This window comes from Rhinatrema bivittatum, chromosome 2 (assembly GCF_901001135.1).
Source record: "Rhinatrema bivittatum chromosome 2, aRhiBiv1.1, whole genome shotgun sequence".
NCBI classification, from domain to species: domain Eukaryota; kingdom Metazoa; phylum Chordata; class Amphibia; order Gymnophiona; family Rhinatrematidae; genus Rhinatrema; species Rhinatrema bivittatum.
This window is the reverse complement of record NC_042616.1, coordinates 279,109,907-279,130,975: the sequence shown is the minus strand read 5'-3', so window position 1 is coordinate 279,130,975 and position 21,069 is coordinate 279,109,907. Positions and strand designations below refer to the sequence as shown.

At 42.5% G+C, this 21,069-nt stretch overlaps 1 protein-coding gene across 5 annotated transcripts in view; it reads left to right on the top strand.

The window, feature by feature from the left end:
* LOC115084556 (cytochrome c oxidase assembly factor 1 homolog) overlaps positions 1–20,014 on the top strand; it is a 157,300-nt gene extending 137,286 nt beyond the window's left edge. For all 5 annotated transcript variants that reach the window (XM_029589560.1, XM_029589558.1, XM_029589557.1 and 2 more), the window contains 4 exons: positions 823–927; positions 7,364–7,515; positions 10,226–10,302; positions 19,778–20,014. In XM_029589560.1, coding sequence (XP_029445420.1) covers positions 834–927; positions 7,364–7,515; positions 10,226–10,302; positions 19,778–19,874 — 420 coding nt within the window. In that variant the 5' untranslated portion in view covers positions 823–833 and the 3' untranslated portion in view covers positions 19,875–20,014. The remainder of the gene's footprint in view (positions 1–822; positions 928–7,363; positions 7,516–10,225; positions 10,303–19,777) is intronic.
* The last annotated feature ends 1,055 nt before the right edge of the window (positions 20,015–21,069 follow it).

Here is a 21,069-nt window from a genome sequence, read left to right as displayed (position 1 = left end):
ATGTGCATATTTGATTTTTCAACTAAATGCATGCCTCTTGCCCCACCACCGATGGGTTCAGAGCGCGAGGATGCTGCTAACCCACGTCCTTTGCAGTTGCACGTTTTCAAAAGGAAGCAACAAGTGCAGGTTCTCTCCAGAAATTTGCAGAACTTGCCCACTTTCAAAGCATCCGTGTAGTTTGGAATCACACAGGCCTGTTTGGAAATCACCCCTTGGTATTTCGAGCAACGAGTGGAGCAGCAATTTACATGGTCCAGAGAGTGCATGGTACAAGGGATCAGCCAGAAACCAGTTGCATAAGTTCCGTTTTTGAAGCCATGCCTGAGGGCAGTGGTCCTTCTTCATGACCAACATTGATTATAATCAAACGGAAGTCTTATCACCCCAAATCATCCCTGTTGCAGTATTTCCTCAGACAGTCACATTATGCTGTAACAGATCCTCTTACTAACAGATCCCTAGGCTGTTTGTTAAGAGCAGGGAACCCTGTGCCATACAGGCCGCCAGCTTTCTAGAGAGGCTTTGTTGATGTAGGCAGGCCAATTTATAGTTTCACTCCTCTGGTGATGGACATTTGTTTGTTTGGTTAGTGGTTTATTCATTTATTTGATGGTTGCCTTATCCATTCCCTATAAAACATTTTTCAGTGGTGGTTACATATATGGTATATAAATGAATATATATATATATATATATATATATATATATATATATATATATATATATATATAATTATCATGTTCTGGTATTGACAGGTGATGGTTACATTTTAACACATTGCTCTATCTTTTCTTTATTGTTTTTTTTTTTTTCTTTCAGAAAATAGCAAGATGCCAGCATCCCTAAAAGGCTTGCAGCAAATGGCTGTGTATCTGGGAGTGGTGTGTGGAGGAGGATGCGCTCTTATGTATTATTACATGCAAAGTAAGGGGTTAGTCATAACTATTGTGAGCCACCTTATTTCCTTCCGCCCCCGGACACAGTTAAGCTGTTTGCATCTTACCTTTATTTCCCGGAGCAATGTATTATCAAAACAACAAAGCAGGGCAGCAGATTCCCTGCTCTTGTCCCTGTTTGATAAGCAATAGATTACATGTCCTCCTTATGCATTTAATATCATTCCTCCATGGTGTAATGTAATCTTTGGGTGTCCTAAAAGGAAATAGTACCAGTATTGTTATGTAGGAGGCTTTTCATCCCTCTGCCTCTGATTTTGGTTCTTAATTCTCTCGAATCGCAGTGGCTTTTTTGTTTTAGTCTGTTGCCTTAAATGTTTTGAGGCTCATGACACAATCTGCTTGACTTTGAGGGGAAAAGGACCGTGTGATTTTAAATTTATGGCACGAGACATAGTGAAACTTGAAGAATTCATAATTTAAAAAGCACCGTGATCAATTTGATCAAGGGGCTTAGCCACTAAAAGTCGTGCAAAATCTTTTTTTAGCAGGTGCATTGTTAAAAATGTAATGCACATGCTAAAATGTCACTTAATGGGCTGTGCCCTAAATTGTAGCATAAATACACAAAAATATTACCACATAGAAAGTATGCTGTATTAATTAGTGGGCATATTAACCCAAAAACGTATACATCTCAGTTCTTTACCCACCTGAGTGCTAAATAGCATATAGAAGCTATACAAAGGGAGGATTATTTTAAAAGACCTGTGGGCATGCCCTTATATGCATGTACATGGCCACATGCAGATCAAAATAAGTATAAATCTACCCTGCAACATTCTCACACATGTAAAAGATACGTGCAAATAGATATTCAAGTTAGCCGGACAAGTTCTGACTTAACATGCTAAGTGGTGGGTTTGCTGCTACTTAGCCAGATAAGTCTTAAAAGCACACTTATCCGGCTATCTTTCTCAGCCAGATAAATCTAAGACTTATTTAGCTATTTTACTTAGCCGGATGAGTAACGCTTTTAAGACGTATCAGGTTAAGCAGCAGCTTTGCCACTACTTAAACCAGATAAGTCTGAATTTATCTGGCTAAGTGGCACACAACTGCTCTGTTGTGTATTTTTACTTCTTACTCTAAAAATATTTGCGGGGAGATTTTACATGCGTAAATGACATGCATTTACCCCCCATAATGCAGCTTTTGCACATGTAAGTCAGCAGATTTTCGAAACATGTTTTACCAGTTCGTCTGCCAGTTTGCCCAGTCCATCGAGACCCTCCTTGCTCTTCGCCCAGACTCCTCCAGCTTACCCACCCAGTCGCTATTTCATATTATACTCTCATGTACATCAGATAAAGAGCAGGTGTAAATATATGCCAAATCTACATGCATACACTTCTTATAAAATAGCATCTCACACGCCTAAATGTTGACCCCCCCCACTCCAGAATAGCCCCTTCATTTACCGTACATGCGTAAATTTACTCGCAAACTCTTATATGTTTGAGATTTATAAACCTGCATGTACGTGTATATGCTAATTTTTCTGTACGCAACTTTTTGAGACTAAACCTTTTAGTGCGTATGTGCTAAACTGAGCATGCTCAGCTTGTTTTTCCTCACTGCTCCTCCTCCTTACTTAAAAAGAGCATACAAGGAAGACCTGCACAGAGGGCTGGTTGTCATTTGTGAGTGGAGTTGCGGGAGAGCCACTGGACCCAGGAGAGGAAATGGAAGGAGAACAGAGAGGTCGAAGAAAAGAGAAAAAAGATATGACTCGTTTTGTATCTGGAACATTTTTTGTGTAAGACCTTTGTATTGTTTGTCCACTGTTTCAGGTCTGAGTGAGGGAGAGAGTGCATCTTTCTGTCCTTCTGTCTTCTATGTAAGTCTGGGCTTTGAAAAGCAGACTAAGCGAAGGTGGTTGGAAGGAGCCAAGCAACTGTGGAAGGAATTGGAGAGGCGAACCTATGGGTGGTCTAGATGGGAGGAAAGGAAGAGGAATGGAAGTGTCAAGAGAAGGCTAGAGGCTACAGGGAGAGCTGGAGAAGGAGGGAGGAGTGTTGGAGCAAGAGCACAACCAGAGGAGTCATGCCACAGGGGTGCAAAAGATATCCCATGTAACCCAGGTCAGACCCAATGCACACCGGGTGGAAGAACGTATGGCAGCACAGTAAGGGGAGGAAGGAAAGCATGCACTTCCCTTGTCTGTCCAGGAGAGAAAGCACATAGAAGAGGAGGAGGAGCAGCAGGCTGCACCACAAACTACAGCAGCAGTGTTAAGTCCATGCCAATGAATGGGGCATTTCACTCAGGAGGACCACATTCTGGAACTGGTCCTGAAGAACTGCAGTGCACTTTTTGGTAGAAGTTCCAAAGGAAATTCCTAGCAGCAAAGCAGCACATTCAGAAACAAAAGGCAAGTTGTCAGCAACCTCTGCGTTGCCCTCAGGACAATAGTCCAAATGAAACATTGCTATTAGGACAAGGCCTTTTGAGAAAAGGCAACCAAGATCTGTGGCCATCAGAAGAAAACAGGAGGTGGATTTGCCTGTCCCACACGCTTTACACCTCTGAAGCAACTCCTCATTGAAAGGTTTCATTGTTGACCACCCACAGATCATGGCTATAGGGTTGACAATACATTAGGGCAAGTTGGTGAGTTACCAATATTACAAGAACACAAACTAGTAACACACAATAAGAGTCTAGTAATATTCCTTTGCAGGGTTGTCCTACAGGACCCAACTTGTCTATGGAGGCTGGAGGAGGTTATAGGCCAAGTAAGTGAAGAAGCTTTGGGCTAGCCTGGGGGCCTAGCAGATACAGAACCTTCTAGGAGGGGTTGGAAGATCTCTGGATCTTTTGAAAAGGTAAGGGACTTGATTGGCTTGGATCAATTGAGCCAGTTCCATCCCAATGATGCTTGCAAAGCATCTGACAACACTATGTGCTGGACATCCTCTCTCTGACTACCGTGTAGTGCTGGGGCAGCAATGGCATAATGCCACAATCCATGAAGGCTTCAAAGGTATAGAGAAAAAGTTACATATTCAAACCCAAAGAATTTCAAGAAGCGGTGAGCAGAAAAAAGCCAGAGATGCCAAACAGGTGTTCATGCTGAAGTCTCCAAACACCAGCAAGTACCTGTATCCAGCTTCCAGCTATGATGTTCACCAGGAGGAAAGTCCTACCAGCCCCCAGAACCCAAGGGCTCAACCTGCAAGGGAGGGAGGTTGGTTAGGCAGAAGATCAGCTCCAGTCCAGCCCTGAGGTCCTATACTGCTTCTGCAGGGGTGCTCCCTGAGTCCAGCCTGCCAGACCATGACACATAATTTGAGGCCTTTGTAGTCACAGCCTTCCCTTTATCAAATGCATTACCAGCTAAAAATTATTATTTAGTATTTCAAAGGTTGATAAAAAAAAAACCATTCTTTTTAAACAAGTATTTGATGATGTATAGCTGATTTTATTTCAGGTAATATTGTGATAGAGGCGTGTTTTTAATTTGTATCATTGTTTTATTGTATGTGTGCTGTTTATTTTATGTGGTTTTAAAGTTTGAGTGTATTACTGTGATTTGCATTGAAATATGAAAGTGGATTTTTCAGAACATAAAACTGATAAACAAATAATACATACACCAGCTAATAGATTCCAGGGGATTGACAATACTGTGCACCCTGTCCCACCAAAGCAGCTCTAACCCCTCCACAGCATCCACTCCATCTGTGCCACACAGGAGCGTCTGTGTCAGAGGCCCTCAGATCAGAGGTGGAATGTTTGCTGAAACACATCCAAGCTTTGCTGGTAGGAGACTGCCTCATTACCAGCCCTTCTAGTCCCTTCTCACCTGCTGCAGCCCTGTCACCACTGCAATACCTGTCTTGCAGATTATGAGAATCATGCGAGACCATGCAAAAGAAATAACACATGCAGTGAAACGTTTGTGCAGTCATGGCTATGGCAAAGGACCTGGGTTGTCCCTTTATTTCCACTTGTGACTGCATTTGTGCCTTTACACATTTACAAGTGTACAACAATGTTAGAGAAAAAAAAATGTTGTCATCTATAAACGTTTTGCTTGGAAATGTATTGGCGCTGTGTAAATAAATGCAGAAATACTTTTAAAAAAACCCTTTTTATTTTACAAAAAGCATCCAGAATAGTTTTGCAATCTGTATCAGCAATTTGCAGACCAAAACAAAGAAAGATAATAGGACAAAGGATCACTGTCTCGGTTGCTCTCTGTCTCTCCTCTGGCCTCTACTAATGATCATCTCATACTTTTACATGTTGCAGTAGCCACATCTCCTCCATCCCCATGCAACCTATTAGCTAAGCTCTTTCAATAGCACGTGGGCCAGAAGGTGAAAACCTGGTTCTAGGCAGGTGTTAAAAATTAGGCTTCAGTGAGCACACACTCAGTAGCATGTGCCTGCTAAAGCCTAATTCGTATATAATGTTACCTTCATTTGCATTCACATACGCTCTAATTTGATGTGCACAAAACATTAGTTTTATGCACATAAATCACTTCTGAGAGGGCCCCCTGTTCTCCCCTGAGTTAAAATGTGCGTTCAGCCTGTGCTGAACGTACATTTTAACTTGGGTTTGTGCTTGCATTTCCCCAGCAGCACACTGTTTCAGTTCCCAATGCATTAGCATTGGGTTGCCAGCTGGCTCCAGATTTTCAGGACAGGCTGATCCAGTCCTGAATTTAACCCACTGCATGCAGGGACTTGTAGTCTTGCTTTTCTTAGGGACTGCAATAGTGAAATCAGAACTACAAATCTCTGCTTGCATTGGAATAAAACCAGGGCTGAATCAACCTGTCTTGGAAATCCTAATTAGCATGTCATTAGCTTACTGCATCAGGAGTTTATCATTTTCTTTTTTAACCTGCACATTAAGAAACTATGCCCTGAGTTTCTGTGCACAGTTTTAACTCATACCTTATTTCATTGGGCCCACAGTGTTTAGTTTTGTTGTCAGAGCAAAGACCTTTGCAGAGAGCAATTCCTGAGAAGATATAGTAAAGGTTTATAAAATCTCGAGTGGTGTGGAACAAGTTAATAGGCAATGGCTATTAACCATGTCAGGTAGCACTAGGACTAGGAGATATTCCATGAAATAAACTGTTAACAGATTTAAAACAAAGTATTTTTTTTTCCGTCAACACACAATTAAACTGTGGACTCTGTTGCTGGAGGATGTTCTCAAGACTGACAGTGTAGATGGGTTTAAACTAGATTTGGGAAAGTTTCTGGAGGACAAATCCATTAACAATTATTAGATAGACTTTGGTATCTCCACCTTCTGGGAGTGAGCAACAGGGAATGGACTTCCCCATTAGGATCTGCCGTATACCTCCAAATGATCAGAGACAGGATGTTGGCCTTGATGGACTATGTTCTTAAACTCTTAAGACACTCCCAGGCTGAAGACTTGTCCTTCCCATGCATTTATTTATTTATTTATTTATTTATAGGCTTTTATATACCGAAGTATTGGTGGTGGCCTTCACTCCGGTTTACATTTTAACAACAACAAAATACATTAAAATTTAGTAGGGCAACTTCAACAGGATCATAATTATAGCGAAGAGATAAGGTAAATTCGGAGGAGCAACTTAAAACAACATGGATTATAATAAAAGAAAACTTGGGAAAGAGTACATGGATTGGAATAAATAAAAACTTGGATAAAGCCTTATTACTGAGTAAAATACTGATACTGTAGCATGTCAGAAAGGATGTTAGAATCGATTGGTGGGGTAGGGGTTGTGGGATATTCTAGCAGTGGGATTAAGTGATGGGTATAGAAGCATGGGTATAGATGCATGTCCTTGCGTCTCAAAGCCATGAGCTCTCCCTGCTACTAGGACACAGGGATGGGAACTTAGCTACAATGGGGAGTCAGGTGGGGGAAGGGGGGGGGGGAGATTGGTTACAGTTTGCTGCAGGATTGCCTGCAACTGTTTTACTTTTCAGGTTTCCTTTATGTCACCAAAAGTAAACTGTTCTTTTTGTTTTCACCCTCATGCTTTCCTGTCTTGTAAGTGATATTTTTACCTCAGAAGACTGTACTTTAAACGATCTTGTTCATGTAAAATCTGTTATAAATGCATAATTTTTAATTGGGAGTGGGGAGGGTGTGATGGGGGGGGGGGAGATGGGGAATGGCAGCAGGATGTATGTTTCACCTAGAATACCTAATACCCCTTGCACCGACCCTGCCCTTCAGTTACAGTGGCCTGGAAATCTCCTTCATCTCACCATCGTAGTCACGTCTATACATTCTTAGTAGTGAAGGGGGGAGCCTATTTGGCGCCAAGTGCAGTTTCATCCCACATCTTTTCTTCCTCAGAGATTATAACCCTACATTTGAGGAGATACTGTTTGTTCAGTCACAACTGTAAGAGTAAATAATGGCTAATTCTGTTTTAGAAGCTTTTGCCAGGTCAGGATATTATCGGTCAGCCCTAGAGCAGCTCAGTAACCAACCCTCAGCCCTGGAAGCACTTGGAGCCCCTCCGCTGAAAGTTCATAACATCAGACTGACAGATCGCAGCAACCACGTTGACAAGTCAACAGCTCAGGTAGCATGTCGGCGCATTCTTTTCCACGTTTACTGCTAGCACCAAATGTGCGTCAGCGGGGAAAAACTTTGTCGTACTTGTTTTCCTTTAAGAGGCACGCGGCATTGGTGACAGAAGACATGCAAGTTAAAGTGAAAGAACTGTCTTGTGTTGTTTGTGTGTCAGAGTTGTTGTAGCATCCATCACAGACAAAACCAAACACGTGTGTGCGCTGGCAGTGAGGGTGTGTGTGACTGCAGTGTAGTGACCTGAGCTAACATTTACATGCGAGGCTGAATATATAAGATACCGAGCTCTCAGAAAGGATTTTCTTCCATTCTTTGCCAGTGGGGAAAATTCTTTCTTACTGAATCAGGCTCATTGTCTCGTCCTATTCCTTAGCTTTGCCTGGTGCTAATATTATGAACATGCCTCGAAGAATTTCGCTAAGATAGCTAATGGATTATACATTCCAGCTTTTGAAAGGTGAGCATGAGGAGTAGAAGGGCAATTGGTGATTCAGAGCAGTGAAACATATAATAATGGGTCAATATCTTGTTGAAGTGAACGGACTGAAAATGAACACCTGTGGTAGAGTTACTCTTCTGTTTCAGACCTAATTCATAAGCCAAGCAAAGGCATTTAAAATGCAATAACTTCAGTACTAATTAACTTTCCCTGCTCTGCCTGAAAATTGTTTTATATTTTTAGTGCTGATACGCCTGATTTTTTTTTTCTTGTAAAAGTTGTGTAGATTTCCAAAACATAAAAATCTTGACTGCTTATTGGGAAACAGGAATAAAGTAAACCCCATATTTATTTGAGCATTTGCACAGTATCTTAAACCAGGGGTCTTTATGGCACAAGACTTAGAGTTACAAGCCCTTATCCTAAACAGCTTACAAACTAAGGCCTAGAGCCATTAGGCCACTATGGTTTTTCATGGGAGGGGTCCCACTATCACAGGGGGGGGGGTGTCACCGTGAAAGTAGAGCCCCTCCCCTGAAAAATAATTGCGGCTATCTTGCACGATGTTTTGTCTTGTGGACCAAACATTGCGGGACAAAACCTGGCGAACAGCCCTTTAACACAATGGTGGTCCCAATCTTAAGGGAACACCATGCCCTTAAAGAACCGCTGGTCCCCCCCAAAAAGGTGGCACCAAAATGGAGAAGTTGAGTGGGAGTCAGGGCTGACCCCCCAGCTCAACCTAGGCCTGCCACTCAAAAGTTTAAAAACAGAAAAATGTAACCGCTCGGTGATGGCTACAGCTCCCCCCCCCCCCCCCCCCCGAAGGCTAAAAATAAAAATTAGGGCCTGGGCCTTGGCCCCCTCTCCCCCCCCAAAGGTGAAAACCATAAATAGGGTCCCAGCCCTCCTTATTCCCCAAATCCCAAATTAAGCAGTAGCCCTCCCCTCGTTCCCCACCCTACCCCTAAATTCCAACATTAAATAGGATCCAGGCCTAGGTCCCGCTCACACCCCCATAAAAAGAGGGTCCAGACCTCCACACCCTGTTCCTCATCTCTCACTCCAGCACCCCCAGAATCTTTAAAAATAGTAGAAGTTCACACTTCAGGACCGAGGCACACCTTGCACCTGGCCCAGTCGGTGCCATTTTCCAAGCCACAAGGCTGGGGCAAGGTCAGGTCGGTGCCATTTTAGAAAATGATACCGACCACGCCAGATGTAAGGGTGCACCCCAGCCCCAACGAGGGACCGTCTACTATTTTTGAAAGGGTCTGGAGGTGTGGGAGGGGAGGTCAGAGGGTGGGGGCTTGTACCCTCTTTTATGGGTGGTCACCTTTTTAGGGGGATGGGGCCTGGATTCTATTTAATGTTGGAATTTGGGGGGGGGAGGGGTGGCCGGGACCATATTTGTGGTTTTCACCTTTGGGGGGTGGAAGTGGCCAGGGCTCTAATTTTTACTATTAACCTTTGAGAGAGGGGGGGGGGGGAAGCTGGGCCTAATGGCGATTGGCTATGTTTTTCTATTTCTAAACTTTTGGAGAGTCGGGGCCACTTTGAGTGGCGGCCCTGGGTTGAGCTGGAGGTCAGTCCTGACCACTTTTCAACCTTCCCATGTGGCCATGAGATTTTAAAAAAAATTTCTGACTTTTTAAATGTGAGGTGGGAGCCTCAGGACCCAGATTAGGGTCCTGGCCTTCCCACCTCACATTTAATGCTTTTCTAATAGGTGGTATTATTTTATCATGGCTGACCACCTTCTTGGTTGGCCCTGACAAAATATTTAGATAGGATTGACTATACATTATCTTCTTTGCATGTATTTGCATTATTCTTGCATATAAATAAGTCATTGTAATAGGGAAGGGGAGAAGGGAGGGAGATGCAAAATATCACAAATATCACGCGATTTCGCCTCGATAGTGCTCTATCTACAGAACGTAGGAGCATAAGCTTATGCGGTTTCTTATTTTCCAGGAAAGTCGTGGTCAAAACTTCATGCATGAAACTTCAGTGCGAGCAGACAAGAAAGTGGATCTTGCTTGAAATAATTAATTTATAGCAGAGAAAACTTATTTATGCATAGGGAGTAAATTATAATTTATAGTGGTATGGAAAACTGGCTTGTAGGTGGAGCCTGCTTTTAGTGCAACAGATCGGACTGCCTGATAAAGCAGTCATGTGAAGGGAATCATGCTGAACTTCTCAAGAATAGGAAGCACATAACATGTATTCTTCAGGGGTTCTGATTTTTGTGTTTTAGATCAGGATACCAGTGTCTGGAACCAAGTCCGCTGGATATCTGTACACCACCTCAGTCAAGGACATCTCCCTGAATAGGTTTGTATAGAGATGATGTTCTACATTCTGCAGCCATCATTGGCGATTGCCTGTCCTACAGACTAGCTGGGATGAATCTGAAATGTTATGCTGGCTCCTGTTTTCCTGTATTCAAATAATTTGCCCTTCTGTTCTAGAACAAGTGCAAATGCAATTTAAAATGGCTCTGCTTTCTGACTGTACAAGCAATGGTTTCAAGTGTATAAAACAACACAACAAGAAGTCTTATTTTAAGCAAACGCAATATTGAGGATCTGAAAATAAATGTTGCACTTATGCACTTAGCCCATTGGCACAAGTCAAATATTGTGATGTATTTTGTATGTTTAAACCCACTGACCCCCAGTTTCAACAATGTGTAGGATAATGGAGTATGAAGCAGCATCCTTTACCTGAATTTTTTCTTAATTTTCACCCTTTTTTTTCTGAATTTGGGATTTAAAATGAGGTTTTTGCAACTGCATCCTTAGACAACACAGTTACATGTTATTTAAAATAACAGTTGCATTCCGTGAGGGTCTCCTTGCTGCAGAATAAGAGACAGTTGTTATAATGTAAAATCCCCAAAGTATGTCAGAAATCTGTTGCTAAAATACAATATCTGTGTAGTGTGATAAATAAAATTGTCATACGTTATAAGTTCTTAATATATAGTAAGAAATAACATTCATGATAAAAACTAACTAGGTAGAGTGAATCTACCCTGGGACAGCTAGTGTCACGATCCTGGCTGCTAGGCAGCCTCCCAGCCAGCAGAGGTCCTCACGGAGCCATCCTCTTTCCTGCACTAGTCACTTTCTTGATGCTTCCATGGTGCAGCAAGGCCAGGCCGGTTTAGCCCTGCCTCTCCCAGAACTCTGTCCCTCTTCATTGAGTCATTTTGGCTCTTCGCATTAGTCCACTTGCCTTGTTTTACTTTTGCGTGGCCCTGTGGCCTTCTTGCTGCACTTGTCCTGTGGCCTCCCCGGCCTTCCTGCCTTGTTCGGTGGCCACCACAGCCTTTCTTCCTTGTTCTACAGCCTCCTTAGTCTCCCTACCTTGCTCTGCAGCCTCCTTGGCCTCGTCTTGTGGTGTCCTTTTTGCCCAACCCTGTGGCCTTCAGGCCCATTGGCCTTGCTCTGCCTTGCTTTGCAACTAGGGTTGACAACTGCCTGGATTTCTTCCGGACTGTATGGAGTTCTGCTGTCAAGTCCAGAAGCCAAAAAGAGGGCTGAAATGTCCAGAAATAGTCTGGATTTTAGTCTTCCGAGATTCATTAATTTTGTTATCTGCTGTGGTGGGTTTTCCCCTGTTGATGGGAGAAGTGGTGAAGGCGCTGGCTGGTCTTCCCCAGCTGCAGAGGGAGCTTCATGTCAGGAGTGGTGGGGGAATGGGTAGCAGGGTAGTTCATTCCCATGCTGTTTCTGCTTTCTGTGCCCCGGGTTTCTTTTTGCTGCTGTAGGCAGGCTCTGGCTGGTGGTGCATTCGGCTGACCATCAGCCAAAGGAAAAGGAGAGGCCACTCAGCGCCACTGGAGTGAAGCAAAAAAAAAAAAAGGAGGGCTACTGCTGACAAGGCTGTGGGACCAAAGAAAAGAAGACGCCCAGCAGGGCCGTTGGCAGACCCCAACCCGCCAGCAGCCCAAAAAAAAGAAAAGAGGCTTGCTGTCGGCCAGAAGAAAGAGGCTCCACAGAGCCATCGGCGAACCCCCATTTCACCAATGACCCAAAGAAGAGGACAGGCCTGAAGCCCCATCAGGTTGCAGCAAAGAAGAGGCCCCCATCCTGCAGGCACCCTAAGAAGAAAAGAGGCCTGGCGCCAGCAGGGCTGTAGGACAGAAGAAAGACAAAGGTCCCACAGAGCCATCGGTGGACCCAATCCTGCCAGCAACCCAAAGAAGAGAAGTGGCCTGGACTGAGTTTGTGGATGCGAGAGAGAATGCGTGCGTGCGTGTGTGTGTGTGTGTGTGTGTGTGAGCCAGAAAGAGAGTGAGCGTGTTGTGTGTGAGAAAGAGAATGACTGCATGGAGGATGGGTGGGTAGATGTGAGAAAGCTAGTGACTACATGGGTGGCTGGATATGTGTGAGAAAATGAGTGTCTGTATGGGTGGGTGGGTGTAAGAAAGAGAGTGAGTGTGTGTGTGTGTGTGTTTGTGTGTGTGAACATAAGAGGGTGGGTGGCTGGGTGTGAGTGACCATGTGCTTAAATGTCAGAGTAGACAGGTTGTGCACTCATGCCTCCCTCCACTAATCTACGGCAATCTCAGGGTGAGTGGAAATCAAAAGATACTAGATATAGAGAGTGGGGGATTTTTAAAAGCCGTATTAGTTTTAATATTGGGTATTTGATGTATCTGCTGGTTTGAAATATTTTATTAGTGTTTGGTTAATTTTAAAAAAAATGTTATATAAGTTCTTAATTATTGGATGTTATTCTATTTATCAGCTATTTTGAAATATTTATATGGCTTTATAATTCTGATTGATGTTTTATATTTATTTTATTGTCTGATGTTTTATGAGGAATAGTGATATTTGTTTTTTCTGTGTTTAGTCAGCTTACATAGTTTGGCTTTTGGTTTCAGTTCAGTTTTTGTCTACATGTTTCTATTTATGCTTTATGGTCTCTTTATTCCAGAGCTTTCCAAACTGTGTGTCGTGACACGTTAGTGTGTCGCCTGCAGTGTGCAGGTGTGTCGCGCACCGCGCTGTCAACTCCAACGTGAGTTTGGGCTTTTTTTTCTACAGATTCACTTTTTTTTTTCAGTTCATGGGTTGCTTATTATTGGGCGATTTTTGCTGTCAATTGCGTTTTTTGGGGGTTGGTGGGTGGGACTTGAGCCCAGCTGTCCCTGTCATTGGCTGCTGCTGCCAATGAGGCCTGGCCACGAGGAGTACTGACTGCAAGCAACAGTGTCTGGTGATCATGGAAGGTGTTATTCAGCACGACAGGCTTGAACCCTGAAGGGAGTGAAGCACTTAACTGGCTACAATCAAAAAGAAGAGGTACATGAGTGTGGGGTCAGATATGAGTATGTGGGGGACAGACATGTGGTTGGGGGGGAGAGAGATGAGTGTGTGTGTGACAGACATGTGCTGGGGGGGAGAGGAGTGTGTGGGGGACAGACGTGCTTGGGCTTATTTTTTTGGAAAATAGCACTTGGAATATTATATATTTTTGATATAAATGAAAGGTTTTCATGAGATAGGTTGTGTCGTGAAACATTTTATTTATGTATATATTTAAGGAAACATGCATAAATTGTCGAAATACGTTTCGTTTAACCTTTAACTTCTGATTTGCTAGTAGACTGAATTACCATGTCGTGAAATTATGTTTGTCTAAAAAGTGTGTCACCAACATGAAAAGTTTGGAAAGCTCTGCTTTATACTATATTTGATGAGGGTCTATCTGTGTTCTGCTAGCGTATTGATTCTGTGTAGAGATCTATAGCATCCTGGTTTGTTCTGTTTTCCTGATAGGAGATATAGTGGTGTTTTAAGGACTGTTGTCATATGTGCAGTATTGCCTTTTCATAGATAGGTTTGAATTTGAGTGCTGGCAGTTAATGCTGTTTTGCTCTGGGAGGTTTATTACATTGTAATTGAAATTGTTTACTTATGGCTTTCTGAGGGCCAAGCCCACACCCAATGCATGTTACAATAGGCTTAATACCATATGGTTTCCAAGTGTATTTTATTTATTTATGTATGTATCTTTGCTGGGTTTTCTGGTTGGCATCACAGCTGTTTATATGTAAATACAATATACAGTACATTGTTTTAAGTGATATTTTTACCTCAGAAGAGTGTACTTTGAATGTCCTTTTTCATGTAAAATCTGTTATAAATGATGATGAATATGGATTCTCCAAAGGAGATGGAGGGGTTTTGGGTTGGTTTTTTTTGGTAATTGTTTTTGTTTTTTTTGGAAAAACTTCAAAACACAAGATATTGTCATTTTAGGCGCATTACTGAAAATTCTTCCCCAACATGTGAAGACAGTACCTCAAGCTTGAATAACTAAAAGACCTAAGAGAAAGCTCAGAGCCCAGGGCCTTGCTAGGGGATTATCACCAGACTATAAATGCCTTCTTTTTTTTTGCGCGTGTAAATCTTTTTTACTGGCATATAAAATAAAGCATTGAACATTACAACCAGCAATTTCAAGCCCAATCTTTTTCCTTAATACATGAAATACCTTCTTAATGGCTTTATCGCTGGCATAAAATGTCATATAGCACAGATAAAAAGATAAATTTTCTTCTTTCTGTAGAATGAGTTCTCATGGAAATGACTACATCAGTGGCTAGGAGAGCTCCAGCCAGTCAGAACACAGGACTCCTGTCTAGCTGTCACAAGTGTGGAATCAGCTGGTTGGGGGATTTCCCCAACCGGAGCAGGGCCTGATTCTAGGGCAAAGTCAGACAGGTTCTTCTGCCTGATCAGCCACCTCCCCCCTTGGGTTGAGCCCACAGGTTCTGGTGGCTGACAGGACTTAGGCTGGAACTGTAGATAAGCTGGGTCTAGAGGCAGGGCAGGTGCTAGAAACAAGGCACACAGGGGTAATGAGACAGGGAACCAGAGGCAAAGCTGGAACTGGTAGCACAAGTGAGTATTGAAGGCAGGCAGGGGCTGGAGACAGAACTGGAAAAGAAGGCAAGGCCTGGGACTGGAAACAGGAACCGGAGGCAAGGCTTTGGATTGGAGACAGGGACTGGAACCAGAGGCCCACAGGGAGTAGGGGCTACTGGGAGGCCTTAGCCTGGCATGTCCTTGTTTTGTCCAGGCTGAACAAAACAAGGACATGCCAGGACCAGGAGAACAGGGCATAGGATGTAAAACACAGGCAAACAGGAAATTAACACAAAGCAAGGTACATATAAAACAAGACAAGGGAGAAACAAACAAGGAGGTCTAAGCAGATCACAAATAGGGTTGTCAACTTTCCACTGTGAAAATTCCGAACACTTGGATGCACTAAGTAAAATTTTCGCTGATGGTGTCGTTACACTTCCACACATGAATATTACTGTGTAGGGCACCACTGGGACCTCTACTAAGGAGTGTGGCCTAGTATCTAGATTAGATTATGTAGTATAGCAAGGTTGGCCAACCTTTCACACATCAAGAGCCATAAAACCAGAATTCACAGAAATAGGGAGCAACTATTACTTTTACTGGGGAAGGTGGGGAGGGGAAATGTCCCCAAACCTGAAAGAAAAGGCCAAGCTTCTTTCTCCCCCCAACAGACCAAAAGACTCACAGATACACACATTCATCCCCTCAGACACAAAGACACAGACACCCATATACACACACACACCGTCTCAGACTCAGAGTCACATATACACACCCTCTCAGGACACCCCCACCTCTCAGGACACAAAAACTCATACACACTCACCTTCTCAGACATAAAGACACACAAACACACATCCTCTCAGACACAAAGACTCACATATACACACACACACACACACAATGACCACGCCTCTTGCACACGTTTTACCTTTGTAGCTGCTCCTTCCAGTTTTTTTCTAACTATTTTTCTAATTTTATCAAAGTTTCCCTTTTGAAAGTTTAGCACGAGAGCCATGGATTTGCTTACTGTCCCCGTTCCAGTCATTAATTCAAATTTGATCATATTATGATCACTATTGCCAAGTGGCCCCACCACCATTACCTCTCTCACCAAATCCTGTGCTCCACTGAGAATTAGATCTAAAATTGCTCCCTCTCTTGTCGGTTCCTGAACCAATTGCTCTATGAAAATGTCATTTATTCCATCCAGGAACTTTGTATGAAACATAGAAACATACAAATATAGAAATGACAGCAGAAGAAGACCAAATGGCCCATCCAGTCTGCCCAGCAAGCTTCCACAGTTTTCTTTTCTCTCATACTTATCTGTTACTCTTGGCCCTTAGTTCTAATAAATAATAAAACAGTTGTATCTTATCTGCACTGGAAACAGACTCTCTCCTGGCTGAATCTGTATGACTCCTACTGGTTCTCTAACTTAGCTACCCCCAGCCCATACTTATCTGTTACTCTTAGCCCTTAGTAACTTTTTGATTCTGTTTCCCTTCCACCCCCGCCATTAATGTAGAAAGCAGAGTTGGAACTGCATCCAAGTGAAATATCTAGCTTAATTAGTTAGGGGTAGTAACCGCCGCAATAAGCAAGCTACACCCATGTTATTTGTTTACCCAGACTATGTAATTCAGTCCTTGTTGGTTGTTGTCTGTATATAGATCCACTTCTCTTCAATCCCCCCTGCCGTTGAAGCAGAGAGCTACGCTGGATTTGCATTGAAAGTGAAGTTTCAGACTTTCTCCCTTGCCGTTGAAGTAGAGAGCTATGCTGGATATGCATAGAAAGTGAAGTATCAGGCTTGTTTTGGTTTGGGGTAGTAACCGCCATAACAAGCAAGCTACTTCCCACTTTTTTGTGAATGGAACTCCTTTTTTTCCACATTACCTCTTGCCGTTGAAGCTTAGAGAAATGTTGAAGTCTCATTAACTGTGTGTATGTTTATTGAATAAGGGTATTATCACCAGGTAGTAGCCGTCATTCCCGTGAGCCACCCACTCTTCATACACATCCTCCAGACATTATGGATCCACAGTGTTTATCCCATGCCCCTTTGAAGTCTTTCACAGTTCTGGTCTTCACCACTTCCTCCGGAAGTACATGTACTGATGATACATTTACCCAGTCAATACTGGGGTAATTGAAATCTCCCATTATTACCGCACTACCAATTTGGTTAGCTTCCCTAATTTCCCTTAGCATTTCACTGTCCGTCTCACCATCTTGACCAGGTGGACGGTAGTATACTCCTATCACTATAGTCTTCCCCGACACACAAGGGATTTCTACCCGTAAAGATTAAATTGTGCATTTAGTCTCATGCAGGATGTTTATCCTGTTGGATTCTATGCTATCCCGGACATAAAGCGCCACACCACCTCCCAGGTGATCCTCTCTGTCATTGTGATATAATTTGTACCCTGGTATAGCACTGTCTCATTGCTTATCCTCTTTCCACCATGTCTCTGAGATGGCTATTACGTCTATGTCATGCACTTTAATTCTCCCATCTTACTTCTTAGACTTCTGGCATTAGCATATAAACATTTCAAAGTGTGTTTTTTGTTTGTATTAACATTTTGCTTTTTAATTGACAGAAATAGATTGGAATCTTTTAGCTCAGGTGTGTTTTGAATTATAGGCACTGGAATTGTTTTTCTTATTATTGGAACCTCTCTGTTGGGATGCCTTAACTTTAATGCTTCATTAGTATCCTTTGAAGATACCTCCTTCCAAACCATGCACTGCTGAGCGACTATTGGCTTTCCCCTTAGAGCAGCTTTTAAACGAAATCAACCTCCTTTTTAAAGGTTAGCGCCAGCAATCTGGTTCCACCCTGGTTAAGGTGGAGTCCATCCCTTCAGAAAAGACTCCCCCTTCCTCAAAAGTTGACCGAGTTCCTTACAAAACCGAATCCTTCTTCCTTGCACCATCATCTCATCCACACATTGAGACGCTGGAGCTCTGCCTCCCTCTGGGAACCTGCGTGTGGAACAGGGAGCATTTCATAGAATGCTACCCTGGAGGTTCTGGATTTAAGCTTTCTACCTAAGAGCCTAAATTTGGCTTCCAGAACCTCCCTCCCACATTTTCCTATGTTGTTGGTACCCACATGTGCCACAAAAGCCAGCTCCTCCCCAGCGCTGTCTAAAATCCTATCTAGGTGACGCATGAGGTCCACCACCTTCGCACCAGGTAGGCATGTTACCAGGCGATCCTCACGCCCACCAGCCGCCCAGCTGTCTACATTCCTAATAATCGAATCATCAACTATGACGGCCGACCTAACCCTTCCCTTCTGGGCAGGAGCCCTGGGATACACTTCCTTGGTGTGAGGGGACAATGCACCATCTGGAGAGCAGATCCTTGCTACAGGATCCCTTCCTGCTGCACCAGGTTGGTGCTTTACGATCATGAGACTTTCTCTTCCTTCTTCCTGTTTTGCTTGGGGTGAAATGCCAAGTTCCCTGGCCACCTCCTGCCACCCCTGTTCCTTTATTTAAATGCCTGATAATGTATGATCTGAAATTTTCACTTAGCATCCTCTTTCCTGTCATTGACAAATGTAGGTCATCATTACCATATAATCTTTTATTGCTCCATACACAGCCCCAGCCTCCAATGTATCTAAATCCACCTTTTTACACCAGGTTTTGAACCAGGCATTGAAGTTATCTATATGACATGATCTTTCCTTTCTCTTTCCATAAACAGGTATTACTTCTGGAAAGACAATAGTCTTTTCCATGTGTCTAATCTTTTTCCCAAGATTTTGGAAATCTTTCTGTACTTTATGGGCATAATTTCTAGCAAGGTCATTGGGAAAATACAGAGTAAAGATAGACTAAATTAGACTTTTAAACTTAGCCCAAAGCAGGGACAGATAAGCGGTGCTGGAACCAGGTACATTGTGCTAGAATTATGTGTAACTGGACTTTTTAGCGATTGGCTTCATTACCATTTGCTGAGCGATTGATTATACCAAACCAGGAGAGTCTGGTGGGTAGAGTCCTGTGTCCCTCTTTTAGAAACACACACAGGCCCATGAAATTGGAAAACGGGCGGTCATGATTGAGTGCCCGCTCTCATAACGCCTGCCGCAGCGCCTAATGTAATATTTAAATGGACTGCCACAGTAAAAAGGAGGCACTAGGGGAAACTGTGTGCCCCCAGCGCCTCCTTGACAGTGGTTGCCCAGGAGAAGTGGCTATCGGTGTGGGTCAGAAAAATAGATGCTCAATTTTAAGAGTGTCTGTTTTCCTAACCTGTGCACAGCTACAGGTTAGGAAAATGGATGCTTGTTAATTGAGCATCCTTAATATCGCCACAATATTGAGGCAGAGGAACAAAAAAAAAAAAAAAAGGAACAGAAAAGCAGTATTTTCTGTTAACTTTAGGGGCATTAATTTTAGAGAGTAGCAATGTGTGCGTTGGGTGCACATTTTCTTTTTGCATTGGGGTAATAGTTAATAGCCTCATCAACATGAATTTACATGTGATGAGCGCTATTAGTTATGCGCTGGTTAGGACATGCTAATCCCCTTATTGCAAAAGGGGTTTTGGATGCGCGTCCAAAACGCGCATCCAAGTGCATGTTAAGCAGTGCGCTTGGCCAAGTGCATTTTATTGCATCGGCCTGACGGGGATTTAAAAAATAATAAACTTGCAAAATAATACCACACACCCCAGAAAGAGTAAGAACCAGCAGAAATAAAATTACTATTTAATGGAGAATTTTTTTTTGTAAAATACCATTTACAGTAAGCAAATTTGCTTTCTTTATATGGTATAACTTAAATTAGTTTAATCAGGGACTAGTAACAGCTGCACAGTCTTTCAGACTTGATATTACTGCAGTGTTTTATGGATTAATTAAAGCATAGTAATCTCTTTGTCTTCAGGTGGTTTCTCCAAGAGGTTGTGCTACAGCTAAGGGATGGACAGCGTATTCCAGTTTACCATTCAGATGTAGACAGTAGTGATCTGGAGCAGAGGTGACCCATACCAATTTGTGAACTTGCAGTATTTGAAAGGTGGACTTTATGAATAAATTTACAGTATTTGATCCTAAGTGATTAAAGATAAGCATGAGTGATCACCAACAGCAAATATGAAATAAACTTTTTTATGTTACCATTCATGAAATGTTGGAATGTTCATTTTTGACAAGTGTATTTTTTGCTTAAAAAAAAATCTATATTATGCAAATTAGATTGTTCAAATTCATATTTCAGCCTTCCTTCAAAGTAACCTCTCACTAAGGATTGTCTTATAACAAAATGTTGGTTGTAATAGCTGAAAAAAAGTACTAAAGGAAACCTACAAATCACAACCCCAAAATCAAAACAAAGAACTAATATTGTCACATGTATCTTACAAAAGCAAAGTTGAAAGAGGCCATGCCAAGCATTCAAATAAAAGAGTAATGTCCCTCACATCATGTTCAAAATAAGCGAGTGAGGATGATCAGCCATCTCCTTGTGCTGTTCCCTTATTTTTTATTGATCTGAATACTTGATGTGGTCTCTTTGAAGTTTTCAGATATGTAGGACATAGTATGACATATCCTTCTTTTCTTGCTATAGTAGCTAAAAATGCATGAACTTGGGGTATTCAGTTTACACTAGTCTGAGTAGACTTACTTGAGTACCCCACAAATGAAAATAGTTGTCTTTATTTATTTTAACTTGATCTCTCACTCCATCATTAAAGCCCATGGTGAGTTGCAATTCAATGTATACAATACATATTTTTTTATAGAACATAAAATATGAAAGCATTTCCTCAGATAAAAACCCTGCCATTAAAACCTTACCTGACAACCCCACCCCCAATAGATCTGTCCCAATCATTTTATTCTATTCACCCCTTGCTCTGTCCTTCTCATCTTCCTTCTCAAGCCACATTCATTTAATTCTATTCACCCCTTGCTCTGTCCTTCTCATCTTCCTTCTCAAGCCACATTCATTTAATTCTAATCCAATTTTGGTCAAGGAATAAATTAAAACATCAACCCAATCAATACATATAGAAACATAGAAATGACGGCAGAAGAAGACCAATAGGCTCATCCAGTCTGCCCAGCAAGCTTTCACCCTTATTTTCTCATACTTATCTATTACTCCGACCACTGAGTTCAGGGCCCTTATTGGTAGCTTTTTTATTCTAATTTCCTTCCACCCCCGCCATTGAT